A 19,449-nucleotide genomic window follows, 5' to 3' on the forward strand; every position below is an offset into this window, starting at 1 on the left:
ACCTTTAATTCTCGCGGTACCATTGGTATACCTGGGGAGACGACTACCAGAGAAAAGTAACGAGCGCCAGGGAACAATATGGTGGTACGCCTTCTTGATAAAGTCGATGGAGCAGGCTGGTCCAACATTCATAAAGGTGGGAATCTCGCTTAAGCCGCACCTTTGTGAGCGTTTCTTATGAAAGCAGTTAGGACAATGGGCCGCGTCTCGAACAGATATTTTTCCCACCGAGATGTGTGAAATGATGTCAAAACTACACTCTAATGCTCGTCCCCACTCGCTACATGAAACGAAGAGAATCATAAGTCATGCTTTCGGCGGCAGGTCCTTTGAAAATATATTCGAAGAGTTTGACGAAACCCCTCTAGGAATAGGAGCTATAGCCCAGGTTTATAAGGCGAAACTAAAACCTGACTTCATTCCGCATTTAAACGATGCAGTGGAAGACAGAGGGAGATATCGTAGAACTGTGGGCTTTCTTTCAGGATCGCCACTACCTCACGAAGTCCCTTCCTCCTACGTAGCTATCAAAGTTCTTCATCCGCGAGTGGAGAAGACTGTTCTCCGGGATTTAAGAATTATGGCTTTCTTTGCAGCATTATTGCACTCGGTCCCTACCCTCGAATGGCTGTCCTTCCCAGAGGAGGTTGCACAATTCAGTGGAATGATGAGACTGCAGATGGATTTACGAATTGAAGCTGCCAATCTCTCGAGATTTCGATCGAATTTCAGAGATAGGGCTACGATCATATTTCCAATGCCATATAGTCATTACACCACCCGAGAGGTATTGATAGAAGAGTTTGCTCATGGAATACCTCTCCGTGCATTTCTGGAGTGTGGGGCTGGAGTATTTGAGAGGGATATATCCGATATGGGATTGGATGGCTTTTTGGTTCGTGTCTTCGGGATGGTTTCGACCGCTGCAGCGTAGTTACTGACAATCCACGCCTCTCAGCATATGTTGATTATGGATAACTTCATCCATGCGGATCTTCATCCCGGAAACATTATGGTTCGCTTCCACAAACCCGAACCCCCCAGTCTTATATCCAGGTTCTCGATGCTCGTCCCCACTTCCGAGGGCGAAAGGAATGTAGACAACCACAAAGAAGTCACAGATGCTGTTCTCTCACGACTAAACCCCTATCATCGAACTCCAGAAAGGTGGGTAGAAGAATTGAACCGTCTTGATGCTGAAGGATACAGGCCTCAACTCGTGTTTATCGACACGGGTCTAGTAACCGAACTTAACGCCAAAAATCGGCATAATTTTCTTGATCTTTTCCGTGCCGTCGCCGAATTCGATGGATACCGTGCAGGCCATCTTATGATTGAGAGAAGCAGAGCTCCTTCTGCTGTTATTGACAAAGAGATATTCGCAATTAAGATGCAGCATCTCGTCCTTGCGGTCAAAACTCGTACACTATCTTTAGGAAACATCACGATCGGTGATATTCTTTCAGATGTACTCCAAATGGTTCGTGTGCATCATGTGCGTATGGAGGGTGATTTCATCAATGTCATATTATCGATCCTACTTCTCGAAGGGATTGGGCGTAGTCTAGATCCGGGAATGGACCTACTGAAAAGGTACGCCGATTCTAACCTGTGCCTCGAATTTTTGGCTGAGCTATGGACCACAGTTCTCTACCCATGTTGAGATCTATTGGGGCTGGGGGCGGCGCAGGCATCCTAGGGTGTAACGAGGAGGGAAGCAGAGGCGCCGATTTGAGCTTTTTGAAGGTTTGGTTGGGACTTGAAATGAGGCAATTTTTGAACAACTCGATAGAATCCGTGGAGAACTTGGTGAAGTATGACTTACTGAGTCCAAATATATAGTTTTAAGATGAGGTGTTAGGGGGCTGTTATCGTTGGCGTTTATTCTTTTCTTTCTTTCCTTCTTTCTTTGGATCTCCTCTCCTTAGAGACCTTTAAAGTACATTTGTTCGTTCAGGCCCATAGAGGACCTTGTATAGTACATGTACATGTAGTTTAGTAGAATCGTTTATCAGACGAAGAAATGTGGCGGAATTTAGAGAGGATAGAAATAATACAGCATAGCAAATATAGATAGAGCGAGGCGCGCTTGCCCGTTTCTTCTAAGTTCTAACAAACTAGACCCGTGCCAAATCCATGTATTTGAAGATTGTGTCGTTTTGTGTCGAGCATTTCCTGAACCCCACTACTCTATGTAAAATGAAACACTACATGTATGTAAGGTCCTGGGTTTGCCGACTTAATTTGAGTAATCACCCTTTTGTGCGGTTGTGGAGTACATGTACTCTAGTACACCTTGTAACGTAACCAAACCTCGTCATTGAAGATAGCCGGACAGTACTAACAGTATGACTACATGTACATATACTATATAGTGAAACCGAGAAAGGCAATGTACATGTACCTACAGACTTAGGCAAAGCAAAGCACATATTGTAATCACTTCATCTTCGTAGTGACTCAGACCGTGGCCTTACTGCCATGTTCTAGAATTAAACTTGATAGCGAGAATGACAATGATGGTACGTTCAGACTTAGGGTGAAGATAAATTTATATAATTATACTTATACACTCTACGATTGACTTTCAGTAATGATATATCGATACCGACAATATGTATTTGTGTTCAATACAATCCCCTCCGGTTTGTCATCTACCCGTATAAACATGCAGATCTAGAGCAGAGGAAATGATCTAGGCTACGTAGAGTACATGTATTTATGACTACATGTACCTATATGTACATCCGGTGATATATCCCTTGCTTGATCTCAACGCATATCAAAGCAGGGGATCCGATCCGATTGGATTTGGTTTAGCGCCGGGTAGTAAGTGAGTGATTTCCTATGACCGAAATTGACAGGGACTAAAACACCCCCACTACATGTAATTTTATGTAGCTCCAATCAGTGAATTGCACGGTGATAGGAACTTATGAAGCATGATAAATACCATGTCAGCACGATTCTTATTGTTGGGGTTATCGCAGGCGCATACTCTGCAATTGGGCCCCAGGGTTCACAAAGTTAGCCCCATACTTTAGACCTGATTGTCAAAACCAATGCGTATCCGATAAGTACATGTAGTAGATACGGCACATGTATCTATGCATCAACCCTTGCTACATTTTTACAAATCATCCAGCCCTAAACCTCCTTGCCAAGCCAATATACGCGTGAGAAAACCTCTCAACGCGCCCCTCGTTGGAAACACCCCTCTCCTCTCCTTCTCGCATCGCGTCCACTCAATACATATTGAGCCCTCATTTTGACTTGGTTCCATCCATCTGTTCTCTTTAATCGAAATTGAAAGGGTACAAGATACACCGGATTATACAGCTACGATTCAATCTTCATACCCCTCTTGAGCCTCAATTCTGAGACGTAGCTACCACACAGACTCCAACTAGTAGCACTTGACATCAAAGCACTGCAGATATGTATGTCTGGAAAAGAGGTAAGAAGTTACAACTTTATTTAAGTTTTGCCTTGCTTGAAATTGTTTTAGTAAGAGGAAGAAAGGCTAAAACATTTAATCAACAGATGGCCGTAAGGAACGAGTTCAGTTTGACAAGATTACTGCCCGTGTATCTCGTCTTTGCTATGGACTGGACAGTGAGCACGTAGATGCAGCGACCATTACTCAAAAAGTTATTTCGGGGGTTTACCAAGGAGTTACCACTGTTGAACTAGACAACTTGGTTTGTCCCCTTGACAACTATACGCTATATTGAAAATACAAACCGTACATTGAGAAATTGTGCTAATTGGTTCACAAAGGCCGCTGAAACTGCTGCCTACATGACTGTAACCCATCCTGACTATGCCATTCTTGCAGCCCGTATCGCTGTTAGCAACCTACATAAGCAAACCAAGAAGCAGTTCTCTCAAGTCGTAAGTGACTTGTATCACTACGTTAATCCTGTAAGTTGCTGGACTTCTTCAATCCTATTACTAGTAAACTTATCCTCGATAGAAAAATGGCCGTCCCTCGCCCATGATTTCGACACAAACCTACGAGACAGTTATGCGCCATGCCTCTGAGCTCAACTCTGCTATTGTCTATGACAAAGATTTCAACTATAACTACTTCGGTTTTAAAACTTTGGAGCGCTCATATCTGTTGCGCATAGATGGACAGGTTGCCGAGCGTCCGCAGCACATGTTAATGAGAGTAGCAGTCGGAATTCACGGCGAAGATGTTGAAAAGGCCATTGAGACCTACAACCTCATGTCTGCCAAGCATTTTACTCATGCTTCACCCACGCTTTTCAATGCTGGAACTCCTTCCCCACAGCTGTCATCTTGCTTCTTGGTTGCAATGAAAGACGACTCTATAGAGGGAATTTACGATACTCTGAAAATCTGTGCTATGATTTCGAAAACTGCTGGTGGTATTGGACTTAACATCCATAATATCCGTGCTACTGGTTCTTACATTGCTGGGACGAACGGCAGTTCCAATGGGATTGTGCCTATGCTCAGAGTTTATAACAATACCGCGAGGTACGTTGATCAAGGTGGAAACAAAAGACCTGGTGCTTTTGCCATTTATCTTGAGCCATGGCACGCCGACATTATGGAGTTTATTGACTTGAGGAAGAACCATGGGAAGGAAGAGGTAAGTAGCCCTTGCGTGATATTTTCTATACATGTAACTGATAAGGTGCCTGCCGATAGATTCGCGCTAGAGATCTTTTCTATGCCCTCTGGGTCCCTGACCTATTCATGAAGCGAGTTGAGAAAAACGGTGACTGGAGCTTGTTCTGCCCCAACGAGGCGCCTGGCTTGGCCGACGTCTGGGGTGATGAATTTGAGGCCCTTTACAATAAATACGAGAAAACTCCTGGCCTGCCTCGCCAGACCATGAAGGCACAGAAGCTTTGGTATGCCATCCTAGAAACCCAAACCGAGACAGGAAACCCTTTTATACTCTATAAGGACGCCTGCAACCGCAAATCGAATCAGCAGAATCTCGGAACTATCAAATCCTCCAATCTTTGCACAGAGATTGTGGAATATAGTTCTCCTGATGAGGTTGCTGTATGTAACTTGGCTTCCGTTGCTCTACCAACCTTCGTAGATGTTCAAAGGGGTGAGTATGATTTTGCAAGGCTACATGATGTTACGAAAGTTGTTGTCAGGAACTTGAACAAAATCATCGATGTGAACTTCTACCCTGTCGAGGAGGCGAAAAGAAGTAACATGAACCACAGGCCCATTGCTGTTGGTGTCCAAGGTTTGTGCTCACCTCCCGTGGTTTGTTTTGTGTGCCTTGTCTTAATTGAAGTGTTTTAGGCCTTGCCGATGCTTTCCTTGCTCTTCGCATGCCGTTCGAATCCCCACAGGCGAAACAACTCAATATTCAGATTTTTGAAACTATCTATCATGCGGCTGTTGAGGCCTCAACTGAATTGTCTGAAATTCACGGCCCATACTCAAGTTACGAAGGCTCTCCGGCCTCAAAGGGCCAGCTTCAGTATGACCTGTGGGGTGTCACCCCAACAGACTTGTGGGATTGGGACGAACTAAAAGCAAAAGTTAAGAAGCATGGACTTCGAAACTCCCTTCTTGTTGCACCCATGCCTACCGCATCCACTTCTCAGATCCTAGGATTCAATGAGTGTTTCGAACCTTATACTTCTAACATCTACTCTCGCCGTGTGTTAGCGGGAGAATTCCAGATTGTGAACCCTTGGTTGTTAAAGGACCTTGTGGACATGGGTTTGTGGAGTGATAACATGAAAAACAGAATTATCGCCAACAATGGTAGTATACAAGGTGTCCCGAATATCCCAGATGATATCAAAGCACTTTACAAGACTGTCTGGGAGATTTCACAAAAAAAGATTCTCGAAATGGCTGCCGATCGTGGTGCTTTTATCGATCAATCACAATCTCTCAACATCCATATTCAGAATCCTACCATGGGTAAATTGACATCCATGCACTTCTATGGGTGGAAGTTGGGCTTGAAGACTGGAATGTACTATCTCCGTACTCAGGCTGCAGCTGCAGCTATTGTAAGTTTCACCCTCAGCTGTTACAAGCTTTTATTTTAAGTTTTTTTAAAGAATAACATGCTGGGACTTGTACTTACCCTTTCTTTCTCAGCAATTCACCGTCGATCAAGAAGCCCTAAAGGTGGAAGATACCAATGTTGCTCGTGTCCTTCCCGGGAAAAAACGTATTCCGAATACCAGCTACTCTTCCCAGGCTGCAATGCCTCAGCCAATGATGGCTACCAAACCTGCTCCACGTGTTGTCTCCGTTGGCGGACCTCCACCTCCTGCTCCTCGCTCTGAGAACTCTGAGAAATCAGAGCCGTCTCCGACGCTTCTGGCGACGGAGCCACTCACCGATCCAACTACAATTGATGGATTGGAAGAATTGGAGAACAAGAGGGGCCAAGCAGAGGATGCAAAAAGCCTCAGTGATGAAAGGGAGGTAGACATCTATGCCGATGCAGTGCTGGCTTGCAGTATTGAGAACAAGGAGGAGTGCATGATGTGCTCTGCTTAGATTCGACCATAACAAATATTGGGTTGGCCTGGTTCGGTTGGGCTAGGAAGGTTTAATAGGGATGGGAATGGGATGGTGTTTTTCTTTTTCTTTTTTCTTTATGGGCCTTTATGGATATCCTCTTATTATTACCTGCGATCGATGACATTATCTTCTATACCATATGGCGACCAATGAGATAACCGGTAAACATATTTCAATAACTTATGACAAGAAATGTTTTATAACAAAGTTTGACCAAATCAGTTCATTTGTTCCCCATCAGACTCGGAGCTTACATGTGTTACTCTAACTCCTGATTCTTCTTAAAAATTCTGATAGATTTGGGTTTGTATCGTAGTTACAAGGTATTGTATTGGCCCAGGTATGTAAGTGTGTATGCTGGAAATACAATACAAGCCTAAAATTCATCCTATCAACTGACAGCCAAAGAATTAATCTACCTGTAGAATATGAAATAAATTTAGGTGTAGTCAAGTGCTATGAGAGTTACTACTCCTTTATTCTAGTTGTTATGAAGTGAGGGGTGTGTGTGGTATGGAAGCGTCTATTCAGCCCTGGCTACATCAGTTACTGGACGTATCCCAGAGCTACAAAACAGATAAACACCCACATCTCCATAGTTTTCCGTCTTCCCACCCTCAAAACCCCCGCCTCAAGAAGACGAAACTAAACCCTTATGCGCGTGCCAGTTCCCCCGGAAGAAGAAGTAGAAGCAGAAGCCAGCATGCAGAGTACCCGCCCTTTCTCCGTACTCACCCAGATGTCGCCAGTGCCCCCTCATGCCCCCGAAGTCGTAGCTACAGCTACAGCTACAGCTACACCCACATCCAAGCGGCCCCAAAAAGAATGGCGGATTCCCAAGCTCCTCTTCAAGTGCAAAGACGTAACCCATCCAGGCGCCGCCATCTACTTTGCGCACTCAAACACCGCAACCCTCCTGCGGGATGCCGTCGTCGGTGTCCTAGAGTCTCTCTACACCTTTGACACCGCGCCCAATACGTATCTATGCCCGCACCGTAGTAGTGATAGTAGTGAACCCATTAATAACCGTCTCCCCTCTAAAAAAACAGCCAGCGCTCCGTAACCCTGATTCTGCGCGAGATGGACGGCATCGCCTATACCACGTCCTCGGACCTGGACGTCGATCATAAGGAGATCCACGTCTCGCTCAAGTACCTCAGCACGCTCTCGCCCACCATCGCGGCATCGGAGATCCTCGGCGTGATCCGACACGAGATGGTGCACTGCTTTCAGTATAATGCGCACAACACGTGTCCGGGCGGGTTGATTGAGGGGATCGCCGACTGGGTAAGGCTGCAGGCGGGCTTCACGCCGCCGCACTGGCGCAGGGGAGGGAAGCACTGGGATGATGGGTATCAGAATACGGCGTATTTTCTTGAGTGGCTGGAGCAGAGGTTTGGTAAAGGAACAGTGGCGAGTGTGAATGGACTGCTGGGGAAGGGGAAGTATAAAGTGGGCATGTGGGAGGATATGTTTAACGGGTGTGGGGTGGAGGAGCTATGGGAAGAGTATAGGAAGCTGTATGGGATTGGGGGGCTGTAGATCCGTAGATTTCTTTTTGTTTCTTTCTTGGAGTGAGGTTTCTGTTCGGGTGTAGCCCATGCCTCGATCCATGATGATAATGAGAATTGGATAAAAACCTATTGTTTTCAACGAGTGGAACCGAGAAGAGCTATAATAGCGTTCTCTTGATATTATAGTAAACTCGGGCTTTATAAATATCTTAGACCGCGGTATTACTACCAGCAGGGACCTAGACGAAACAGCAGCATCGATTATTACACAGTATTCGTTAGATAAGCAGAAAGACAAACCAGAAGGCTCCATCCAGGCTACCAAATAGTTATAAAGCCCATATTAGCATCTTCACTCATTCCATCTAAGCTGTGACATGTATCCCATGAACCTTGTTGTCTATATACGATCATGGAATCCACCTTGCCTTATCTTAATCACACGATATCACTCGATGATGAAACTGGATGAATACGAGCGCCTGCCCAGCTATCGGCAAGGAAAATGGAAGCCTCAATCTGTCTCTATTGGTCCAGTTTTGATCTTCAATGCGTAGGAATGTTCTGTAGACGAGCCATAAACACGACTAATTAACCAGTGACTCCATGCCAGTGTTGTCCACGAGGCGCATCGAGGCGAGGAAGATGGAGTGTATCGAGAGGCCTCTGCCCCTGAGGAGATCTACTCTGGGTTGCCTCGAGCTGCCCCGATGCTCCTCGAGACAGATCTTGGCAGCGGGTTCTCAATAGTTCTTGTCTGGCTCGATCCCCCGGGATGTAAATTTACACGATTATCTCCGTTTTGGAAGCCTAAAGAGTATATCTTGTGTCGACTCGAGTCGACTCAAGTCGAGAAATCTACCATGTATCGAGGTACATCGGCTTCATTGAAGGGTATACCTCGTGCTAACTCGAGGCAAGAAGTGCTTCGTCCTCGTGGACCACACTGCTCCATGCTCGTTGAGCCGTAGTTTTGGTAAGCAGTGACCATGGCGGGTTCTTATTACAGTTCGGTGGCAATCCAGTGCGCCGTGAGATAGTACGCCTTGAGCGTGGTTAGCGATCGTTTTCCAGGAATCGGTGATTGGTTGTAGGGTGAATGGGATTCCCTTCCATGCCTTGACGAAGGCTGCTTGGAGAGTGTCTTTCTCTGTGATGAATGTAGTCTCTTTTCATAATGTTGATGTGTCTCCATATCTGCGTGTTGCGCGCGAATTTATGTACGACATACCTTTGTGCCGCACGAGTGAGATCTTGTGATCCACAGTTGCAGGACCGGGCACCTACATAACCTCTTACTAGCTTTGCACCACCATGAAACTAAGTTCAAGTTACACATAATTAGAGCTCCACGGAGCGGGGAAAGGGATGGCTTAAGAGCTTTCGATTACTATTTACATGTGCAATGGGGCTACTTCGACCTGTGGGGAATGGGGGGTATGCCGGCGTAGATATGGTCACTTCTTATACATTGGTCACGATTAAAGCATCACATTGAATCATTATTTCCAATACGAGCTTTACACAGATGATGAAAGTGAATTGTGTAGATATCAATATCTATCTGTGCTTTCATGTACAGACAAGGTATCCATCCTCCACCGCCTCGAAACACTCTACTGGAAGACCAAGCACCCATTGTCGTTGACGATACGCTCCGAAAGGTTGACGTCCCTATCGTGGGTGTTCCCCTCGCTATCCCTCAACTGGGCTCTGAGGATAGGGAGCTGCTCTGGGCCCTCGATGGACAAGTGGATGTTCTCCGCCGATCCGGTGAAGCCTTCGCCGCTCCAGTTGAAGGAACCTGTTTTTGTTGCTTAGCTATACTTCCCCTCTAAAGTTACCGGTGACTATACGATATTCACTAACCTTCGTTGTTGCCGAGACATTCGTCCAAGTTCAACTGTGTTCCGTTTTCATTGCCATCCTCATCTCTGGCATCGGCGTGGAGATAGGTGTGGCCATCACGCTCCTCGATGCGGACGTTGCTGCTTGAGATTGCGAAGGACATGATTGAGTATTTGTGGTTTGGATTTTTGGTTTTAAAAGATTGATGGGTGGGTGAGGTGGTAGTGGTAGTGGTGGTAGCTTAGCTTTGGTGGATAATGGTTTGCTTGGGTTTCGGGAGAGGACGAGGAAGCATCCAGTCCTTTATATACACGCCCCAACACCCTGTTGGGTACACATACATGTATGTATACTTTAGGTATTAGGTACATCCTACACACAATAGAGTACAGGTATGTCGTGCGTTACGCACACCTCATGTAGCCCACACCTAATCGGACGACTCCTACCGTAGGCGTGGGGCACGGACCTAAGAATCTCTTGGGTGCTGACGAGTAACCTCTTGGACGACAGACGGTAATCATAATTAAACAATTTCAAACAGGGCCAATCGTATGTAAATGGAAAGGTCTCTTTCTCTTTGTGTCTTCATCCATCTCTCTCTAGCACCAAGAATTCGAGGCCGGGGCCCTCAAGGCTTGGTTTGTGCCGTTTACGTGCGGAATGTTGTCAGGTTTAGCTCTATATAAAAGCCTGTGCAGGCATCGGACCATATCCCAGAAAGCTTCCATCAACTTCTGTACTGATCTCAATGGATATCTCTGTCTATAACGTGGAGTGCTTGTATCAGTACTATACTATCTATATCTATACACTTAGACATATATGCTAAAACAGACCTCAAGATGCTTTACAATTTGGAACTCCATGAAGCTGAAAGTACATACATCTAGTACTATTTGCACTAACTGATTCCACGGCACATCTGGCTCCGCCACATGATTTAAACAACGGAGGTTAAAGCAAAACATGCATTTTTCAGGGCCCGCACTGCATGTTAAGGCGGGGTTTTGTACAACCTTGTACCTACGCCTACCGCACCACGCAAGAATGGATGGCAAGGCTTTATTTTGCTGACACTGTGTATGCAGTGTTCCTGCACGCGGTAAACATATCGATGGGTATTGCTTGGATCAGGAAAGTGGCAGCTCTAGCAGTTGTTGATCCTACCACCATCTTGGTATCTAGAGCACAGTAGGGTAGTCAAGATACAGCACTGTATTTAGCTAGCAACTTACTCTAAGTGTGGGTTTCCCTTGATAAAACGGGAAATACCAAGGAAACAATGGCCATGTAGGTCATCTTAAATTCCGCTGCGGCCAGTCCCGCTACTGCCATTCCGGCCCACACGTTCTGCTCATCCTGGTGCTGAACGTTTCGTGCCGTTAAAACTAAAACCTACACCGACTGGGTACCTACCGGGCCGAATCATCGACAGGGTCCATGATGTAATGGCCGGGGTAAATGCTAACTAATACACATCTAGATAGAGTGGGGGTCCATGCAACCACCATGTGATTGATTGGGCGCATCAACCTAATCCATCTGCTGCAGTCGTACGTAGACCACTTTAACCAAGGCTGGGCGAGCGAAGGATCAGAGAGGTTTATGAGATCAGTAAGCCACCTGTGCCCCAGCTGAGGACCATGTACCTGTCGTGATCCAGTGGAAGTCAGTAATTCGCCTTGTGTGGTACAGTGGACCGGTCAAATCCTAGGGTGCTAAGACTACGGTACTGTACATGTATCTTGAAGTAATAACGTTATTTGTCGTGGTGGCAATCGACTTCGGCCTGTGCCGTGAAGGCCGGGGGGGATTTAAACTAGGTAATTAACCTACCTGTGCTACTACAAGTAATGAACTATGTAGGTAGTAACTTGATTTACAACTGTCTTTAAGACGTTTACACAAGGCAGCAGCAAGATTCTCGTATGGGATGGGTACGAGACTAGGCAGGGCGCAGTATTTAGGAGGAAAGTTTTCAAGGATCGTACACCTGGTATATTCTCCTTTAGCTATAGGTAATAGTTTGAGGTATAAGGAGGTCCATAGTCAATGTATCTTGGTTTTCGCTTTCAGGCTTTGAAAATATGAATCCGTAGTCTGTCCATAATTGGCCTGCTTGCTCATTTGCGGATTATATATTTGATTTGTGATGCCAAGAACGAGTGATTCTGTAAGATGGCCTCTCGGACAATAGGCTTGTCCTAGTGCTAAAAATAACTGGCTCGTACCAAAATAACGTTACCATGAAGTGCAGTGGTAACGTCGCTCTTCCTTCTGCTACCATGTTGAAGGTGAGTGTTAATAAAGCTAGGCAATGGTTGAAAGCGAATTGATATCTAAATTAAAACAAGGCAATAATGAAAACAGCCTGCAAGCGCCTCTAAAGAGCTAGAAAGGAAAAAAAGAGGAAAACGCGGAAGGAATAGTTTGCTACACCCCGCCCTTTCTCTCCTGACCACTCCATCTTCTAATCAGGATGAAACATCGACTTTTCTGCACACAAACCCCAGAACTCCGCTCCTCAAACCAATTCAATAAAGTAGGCGTGTCATAATTTTGGCTAGTTTTAAGTCAGTATAAGACCTCTAGATGGAAATGGGCAGGGTAGCTTACAAGTTAGACTCTCCAGATTGTCGTAAAGACACTTGATCTCTTCCTCTTTCACGCAGCTAATGTCCGCCATCAGATACGCCACTTCGCCCCTACTATCACTCATCTGTTTATCCACATTATGGTCCTTCAATATTCCATTGACCTGTCTGAGCACACCAGGACGGTTCCAATGAATGAAGATAACCTATTCGAATATTAGTATGACTATGATACCCCCTTATGAGGGAAGTTACTTACTCTCACACTGCCCTCTTCTCCAACCTTCATTCCCCTCAGTGCAACCTCTGGCAAATTGACAGCACCAACAGTGCTTCCACTATTGACAAACCTTACTAAGGCCTCCGCTACCTCATTCCCAATAAACCTCTGAGCTTCCTCTGTGGCTCCTCCTATATGAGGTGTGAGAACGACGTTCGGCAACCCAGAAAGCTCTTCATACCCCTCGAAGGTATTCCCATTTACTCCCGGTTCAGCGGGAAACACATCTAATGCCGCACCATCGAGATGTTTGCTACGGAGAGCAGATATCAGAGACGGGATGTCAAGAACACTTCCGCGAGAAGCGTTGAGAATGTAAGAACCACTCTTCATCTTGGCCAACTGTGCTGCGCCTATCAACCCATTGGTCTCTGGAACCTCGGGAACATGTAGCGTAAGAAAATCGGCTTTAACAAGCAACTCATCGAGTGTTGCAACCTGTTTTGCTTTTCCTAGAGCCATCACTGGAATAGTGTCGTAAAAGATCACCACCATACCCATTGCCTCCGCCAGCACACTCAGCTGGCTACCAATGTGGCCATATCCCACAATACCGAGGGTCTTCCCACGTACTTCCCAGCAATGGGCTGATACTTTATTCCACTGCCCGTTATGGAGTTCAGCATTTCTGTCAAGGAGCTGACGCGCGAGAATGATAATGTTGGCAATTGTGAGCTCAGCGACCGATCTGGAGGAGGAGAATGGGGAGTTGAAAACAGGTATTCCAAGGCGTGCAAGAGGAAGGAGTGAGGCGGTTGGGGTGCCGATACAAAACGTGCCAATTGCCAAAAGATTTGGGAAGTTGGCACGTTTAAGTATAGATAGAGGAAGGGCAGTATGAGAACGGATTCCAAGTACGTGAATATCTCTAGATAGGTATTAGCGCGTTTATATCCCGATTTGAGACTGTTTGTTGTTGCTTCAACACCCAAAAGAGTAGGACAAACTTAAGCTTATCAATCAACTCATCTTCCGTGAGAGCATGATTGTAGAATTCAACTTGATAACCTTCTTTCTCGAGGACCGTACGAGCAGACTCATTTATGTTTTCGAGGAGGAGGATTTTAATGTCCTCTGTAGCGAATGGTTTCAGCTGTTTCTCGATAGGCTGATGATATGGGAAGTAGCTATTGTGTGACAGCTTGGGGAATGAACTATTCGAAGAGTGAAAGGAGAGAGATCTGAAGGTCGTGGCAGGGGATGTAGACACCGAAGTTGGAGGACTACGAGATACAGTGGCCTTGATATCGCGAGCAACGGTGATGGAAGTAGCCATTTCAAAAAACAGATCAAAATCAGAAAAAAAAGGGTTGGTGGGATTAAGCTCTGGTGGTAGGCCGGTGTTCGATGGTTATACAGTACTTGTATCCTCGGAGCATGACGGAGTCGAGAGCTACTTGTAGATATGGGTAAAAGGGGATCTGTGGGGGCTTGATCCCCTCAGAAGAATATGATTCGGAAGTGGCAGCTGTCTATACATGTACCTACATGCCCACTCCAGATAAGATGATAAGCATCATGATATTGCCTTCCGAGTGATGTTCCGTGAATCTTTGTTATCGTGCAGCTTCACAATCGGGCATCACCGGCTGCTGGGTTGGGTGGCTAAGCGAATGAGCGCCACTGCAGGGCGGGTAGCTATCATACGACGCTAACTACGAGCTTCAGGTTCACGTGATCCGTAGACTTTCGGTACCACAAGCAGAGTACTCCACTGATCTAGTACCGCCATAACTCGAAAAATTGGCTAGATCAAAATTACTTGTACGGGAAACTTCTGGTGCAGATCGATGACATTCAACCAATCACTCAAGTGGCAATCCCTGGACGGAGATAGCCAATTTTTCGAGTTTTGGCGGTATTCCCAGTACAACCAGTCACAGCTTGGGGATTTACGCCTAATCTCAGTGCTGGGATTAGGGTTGGAATGCTGCATAAGCACAGATGCACAGAATGAAGAGATGACGCAGGCAACCTGGAGAGGCGAAGAAAAACACGCGCCGGAGTAAAGACCTTGCCTTGAGATTGAGGGACCACAGTAAGCATGTAGGTACGGTAAAGGCCAGAGAAACCAGCTTTCCCTGTCTTGTTTTCTGGATTTCACATGCTTAGAACAAGATATGGTAGCCCTAACTGCTAAAAGCTGTTTCCCCGCTGGGACTGGCTTTCAGTCTGGCAGTGCCCCGAACAGCCATTGTATGTGATGCACTTTACGTACACACATGTATTATATGTTCCTCTGACCATAATCAAGCCCAGTTTACATCATTCGTACCTCTTTGATCGCCCTAGATTTCCCACCCCTTCATGACTTAAACACCTGATTATCTTCCTCTCCAGTCACTTGCTTTTTTCTCCACCCCTCTCTCCTCCTTTCATAAACCCACTGCACACAGAAACCTTTCTTCCATTTTCTTGTTGTAAAAGTACTTTCCCAGTCAACACCGAAGCTTCGTCTACATAGCTATCGATAACCCCACTTGTGGCGACATTTTCACTCCCCCTCACATTACTCACTTGAATTTGGTACCAAACTCGTTTAAAGAATACCAGCTGAAGAACTGAACAAGTAAATAAAACTACCTCAATAAACATGTCTGAACTCCGTCGAAAGGCCCTCGGTAGCGGTAAAACGGTATCTCGAAAAGCTCAGTCTCGCGCTTCATCAGCCGCCTCTTCTCGTGCAAATTCACGCACAACTTCTCGCGCGGGTTCTCGGGCCGCCTCTAGAGCTGGCACCGATGATGAAGGCGGCGACCTAAGTGACGAAACAAATTTCAGGTATGATATGTCTCGACTTCAGTGCAGATTACTTACAATCGCAAAGAAAAAAATCCAAAAAGAATTATCCTAACTCGAAGAAATTCGTTCCCAGTCTCGGATCTGTCGACGAACTTGCCGCCCTCGATGACGACGATGAAACCTCAAAAGGCTGGCAGGAGGAGCTAGGTGACCGAATGATGGAGATTACAGAGAGAAAAAAGAGTAGCTTTGCAGGCAGAGAGGAGGCGTTCGCTGCTTATATCCAGATTCTGTCGGCAAAGTATGCGAAGGAGGAGATTTACTCCAAGAAGGCCGATCTTATCGACTCCATGGCGAGGAGTATCAAGAACGGGCGAACAGAGAAGGAGGGGATTTTGGCTACAAAGGGTCGGTTTCAGTGCCTGCATAAACTACCAAATAATCTAAAAGAATCCGCTAATAAATATTCTTAGCTCTTGCGATTACAATAATCACCGACCCAACCGAAGATCTTTTTCACAAACTTCAAACTACTTTATGCAGACAAATAACAGACAACGCCTCCCTTCCTCTCAAATCTCTCTTGATTCATACTCTTGGCGCAGCAACCTTCTACGGTGGGGCCGCTCTCTCTGAGACTGAAGAAATAATGAATTTCCTCCTTGAGATAATCGAATCTGATGGCCACAATGTTGGCGCTGGGGACGATGAAGGCGTTGTAACTGCGGCGCTTGAGGAATGGGGGAGTTTATGTACCCAACTCGAAGACGCCGAGGCAATTACCAGCTTATCTATTGATACTTTAGTGGACCAACTTGATTCAAGTGAAATATCGGTACAGATTGCCGCCGGCGAGAATATTGCGTTGTTATATGAGAAGAGTTATACTTTGGCCGAAGAGGACGAACTTGACGACCCCAACGAACATAAGAAATTTATCCAGCGATATGTCCCATACCCGCGTCATGACAGCCTCCTCGAGAGCCTGCAAAGATTATCTTCAGGGTCCAAGAAACATCTTTCAAAGAGAAACAAAAAAACACAACACTCTGCCTTTGCGGACATTCTCCATTCCGTTGAGAACCCACTGAAGGGACCACGTTATAGCGAAGCACTCGACAAGAATGACCGTGTCCGTGGATCTCGCATGACAGTGCGAGTACATAGCAAGGGTGTATTGAGGGTAGATCGATGGTGGAAATTGCATAGGCTGCAGTTCTTGAGACGTGTGCTACAGGGTGGCTTCTTAAATCATTGGGTGGAAAATCCAGTTATCTTTGAGAGCTTGAGGTATGATGCTACTGAAACGGTGGTTGTGGTAGGGACAAGGGGGAGACTTTGGATCTCAACCTGGTCTTTTTTATTTGAAGGGAAGCTAATAATTCTGTGGTTTAGTTTATTTGTGGAAGAGTGTTAGTTTGTCTAGCGCATATGTGGAATCCATTCTGGCCTCTAAATTCTGGAACAGTTTTCCGATAGTATCGGTAGATATTAAAAGGTGCGTAAAGTGATAGAGAAGAGATTCATTCGTTTCGAAGGGGCTTTGCTCTTCAAGATAGAGCTTTATTTTCGATATTCGTTCTCTGGTTAGGTTTCCTAGGTTACAATCACTTACTTAACATACGGACCGTTGCTTGTACTTACAGTATTTCTGTTCTTTTTCATATTGGGATGGCGTTGTCTTTCTGCTTCTCTATTGGCTGGTGTGGTAGCATGAGTTCGATGCGCGTACATAAGGCATCGTGAGGAAGGAATTATATGCATTACTAGCATGAAGGGTCATAGTTCTTCTTATGAATCTTATAGAGGCAATTTGGTGGTCTTGAGTGTTCCTCTATGATCCGAAACATTGAGTGAAATATCGTGATCCCACTCTTCCTGACACCATTCTTCTGTTCACTTCCAGTGTTATCAACTGGATATGATCAAAACAATTTATCGGTTCTGATTCAAATAATTTTACTGGCAGAATATGGGAACTCATTGCTGGGAAGCTACTCAAAATGCTGGAGCGACATGCCAAAATTAATATTTGGTGATACCAACGCTCTCTTGCTATTTAGGAAACTGTTTAACTTCTTTTTTCTTTTATAGGGGGTTGTCTGTTTAGGAGATGCCGAATTTAGCTTTTGAGGGTTCTGCTTTCACAACCGTAGCCAAAAATCAGGATTATCATCATAAACTGCTATTCGATAGTTATTCTGAAATAAACATCTGGAGACAGAATAAGTCACCGAGTGATATCCTGTGCAGCTTGGCTACAAACAACACGTGGGCAGGACGTGAAATCAGTAATTTCATCCATTTCTCCCACTTACCATTTCGGTTGTGAAGTTTCCAATTTCCGAGGAGCCCATATAGAGCACAGAGTGTAACGTGCCCTTAGAAGGAAAAACTCAGAAATACACCATAAGACATTGGCTCGTACTCTGTGTGTCCAGGTAGCTATATATAGCTTCTTACAGCGGCGGAGGTGGCCACTCAGAAGTTTGCATTGTTTGACCACCAACGAAAGTAGTATAAACACGTGCTGTACTCCAGGTAATATTTGGACGGTGTAGTCTCGTACCCCAAGTATGCAGGTACTTGAATTGGTGTAATAGATGACTTATTTTTGTCAGCTCTAGCTCTCAGGTGCTAAAGCTTGGGGTTTGTATCGCTATGTTAGGCGGCGGCGGTCGTAGAAGAGTGGTACATTCACATCATCAGTCTCTTGCTAGATGTAATGCTACCCTGCAAACAGCTACTAAAGCTCGAGGCGGGCACGTCGACACCGTAAAGCTCCATTGGATAATTTCGATAGTAAGGCCAACATAAATGCCGCTAGGGAAGAGCATAGTGGCCTCACAGCCCTGAAAGCGGCTGCCGGAGGTGGACACTTCGGTATCACTAAATTCTTGATAAATAACAAGGTCAGAGTGACAGCATTAGAAGCTGTTGAGGTGAGCAGGTACATTGCTGAGCTTGTCAACCTCAGGGATAGAAACACAGCTTGGCGTCTATGACAGGTAAATTTTAAACTTGCCAGTGTGCGCTCAGTCCCGTCGAACTTGGCGCCGGTGCTGAACCTTAAACCAGAGGAAAAAAAACCTGTGGCTAATATTCTGCATAACGCCAATTAACAACACATATATATATACGTTACCATATGGTAGCCCCCTTCCAGATCTATATTTGAAATACAGTAGTTTGTATCTCCTACACTTGTGAATATATCGGATCTTCAGTGATGTACATACTGGTGTAGATGGGCATCAGTATTCTCATTCCAATATTATCTTCTGAATTTACTGTCTAGCACTCTCTTCTCCTCCTCATGATATCCCTATTCCTTATAATTCAATTTCCTTCTACAAAAATTTCCCCGGCCCCCATATGATAACAGTTTCTCCTAAAAAAGAAATTACATCTTCATAAAGTTGGTTTTGTGCACTTCAGACCCCCGCACATACTCCGGATCCGCCCATAGTGACCCCGCTCCATGCACGGATGTGTCTCGATATAAAATCATAGAATTATTCTTATCTCAACATCGAGACGTATCTTCCTCGAGTGATATTAACTACATGTACGAAGGATGTTGGGTAATTTCTATTTATCATCATGAACTATCACTCGATATGTGCATGCAACCGCTCGTCGTTATTGATTGATTGCCACATAATCTGTATCTGTCTTTGTTAAATAAAGGCTATGCGTAGTTGAGCCTTCTTAAACCATACTTTTAGCGCTTTTCCAAAACACAATTATATAAGGCTTTGGCAGTTTCCCTATGCAAGCCTCCCATCAGCCAGCTGGAAATATATATATACGCATGTTCCAAGGCCTCCGTAAATCTGGGGTAGCACTCTCGGTTCCGAGAAAGGGGTTTAGATATGCGGGAGAGAGTTATAGGCCTCTTGTCCACCCAGTAACCAGCATC

At 45.4% G+C, this 19,449-nt stretch overlaps 6 protein-coding genes across 6 annotated transcripts; 4 read left to right on the forward strand and 2 right to left on the reverse strand.

Moving 5' to 3' along the window:
- Nucleotides 1-580: 580 nt before the first annotated feature.
- Nucleotides 581-1,842, forward strand: H6S33_000749 (uncharacterized protein; the record flags this gene model as incomplete). Its single annotated transcript, XM_044832160.1, has 3 exons — nucleotides 581-895; nucleotides 959-1,593; nucleotides 1,647-1,842. 3 exons carry the CDS (start codon nucleotides 581-583, stop codon nucleotides 1,840-1,842), a joined length of 1,146 nt encoding a protein of 381 aa, XP_044700308.1.
- Nucleotides 1,843-3,438: 1,596 nt separating this feature from the next.
- On the forward strand, nucleotides 3,439-6,522 carry H6S33_000750 (uncharacterized protein; the record flags this gene model as incomplete). Its single annotated transcript, XM_044832162.1, has 7 exons — nucleotides 3,439-3,457; nucleotides 3,544-3,701; nucleotides 3,781-3,924; nucleotides 3,977-4,621; nucleotides 4,681-5,239; nucleotides 5,299-6,023; nucleotides 6,115-6,522. 7 exons carry the CDS (start codon nucleotides 3,439-3,441, stop codon nucleotides 6,520-6,522), a joined length of 2,658 nt encoding a protein of 885 aa, XP_044700309.1.
- A 679-nt stretch (nucleotides 6,523-7,201) lies between these two features.
- H6S33_000751 (uncharacterized protein) lies at nucleotides 7,202-8,088 on the forward strand (the record flags this gene model as incomplete). The annotated part of the gene is made up of 2 exons (XM_044832163.1): nucleotides 7,202-7,524; nucleotides 7,596-8,088. The coding sequence occupies 2 exons, from the start codon at nucleotides 7,202-7,204 to the stop codon at nucleotides 8,086-8,088; spliced, it is 816 nt and encodes a 271-aa protein (XP_044700310.1).
- Nucleotides 8,089-9,676: 1,588 nt separating this feature from the next.
- H6S33_000752 (uncharacterized protein) lies at nucleotides 9,677-10,071 on the reverse strand (the record flags this gene model as incomplete). The annotated part of the gene is made up of 2 exons (XM_044832164.1): nucleotides 9,677-9,864; nucleotides 9,930-10,071. 2 exons carry the CDS (start codon nucleotides 10,069-10,071, stop codon nucleotides 9,677-9,679), a joined length of 330 nt encoding a protein of 109 aa, XP_044700311.1.
- A 2,374-nt stretch (nucleotides 10,072-12,445) lies between these two features.
- H6S33_000753 (uncharacterized protein) lies at nucleotides 12,446-14,061 on the reverse strand (the record flags this gene model as incomplete). The annotated part of the gene is made up of 4 exons (XM_044832165.1): nucleotides 12,446-12,474; nucleotides 12,528-12,711; nucleotides 12,765-13,653; nucleotides 13,733-14,061. The coding sequence occupies 4 exons, from the start codon at nucleotides 14,059-14,061 to the stop codon at nucleotides 12,446-12,448; spliced, it is 1,431 nt and encodes a 476-aa protein (XP_044700312.1).
- A 1,317-nt stretch (nucleotides 14,062-15,378) lies between these two features.
- On the forward strand, nucleotides 15,379-16,944 carry H6S33_000754 (uncharacterized protein; the record flags this gene model as incomplete). The annotated part of the gene is made up of 4 exons (XM_044832166.1): nucleotides 15,379-15,566; nucleotides 15,661-15,935; nucleotides 16,001-16,817; nucleotides 16,923-16,944. 4 exons carry the CDS (start codon nucleotides 15,379-15,381, stop codon nucleotides 16,942-16,944), a joined length of 1,302 nt encoding a protein of 433 aa, XP_044700313.1.
- Between the last annotated feature and the right edge of the window lie 2,505 nt (nucleotides 16,945-19,449).

The sequence above is a fragment of the Morchella sextelata genome, assembly GCF_020137385.1.
Source record: "Morchella sextelata strain SCLS chromosome Unknown scls_1, whole genome shotgun sequence".
NCBI lineage: Eukaryota > Fungi > Ascomycota > Pezizomycetes > Pezizales > Morchellaceae > Morchella > Morchella sextelata.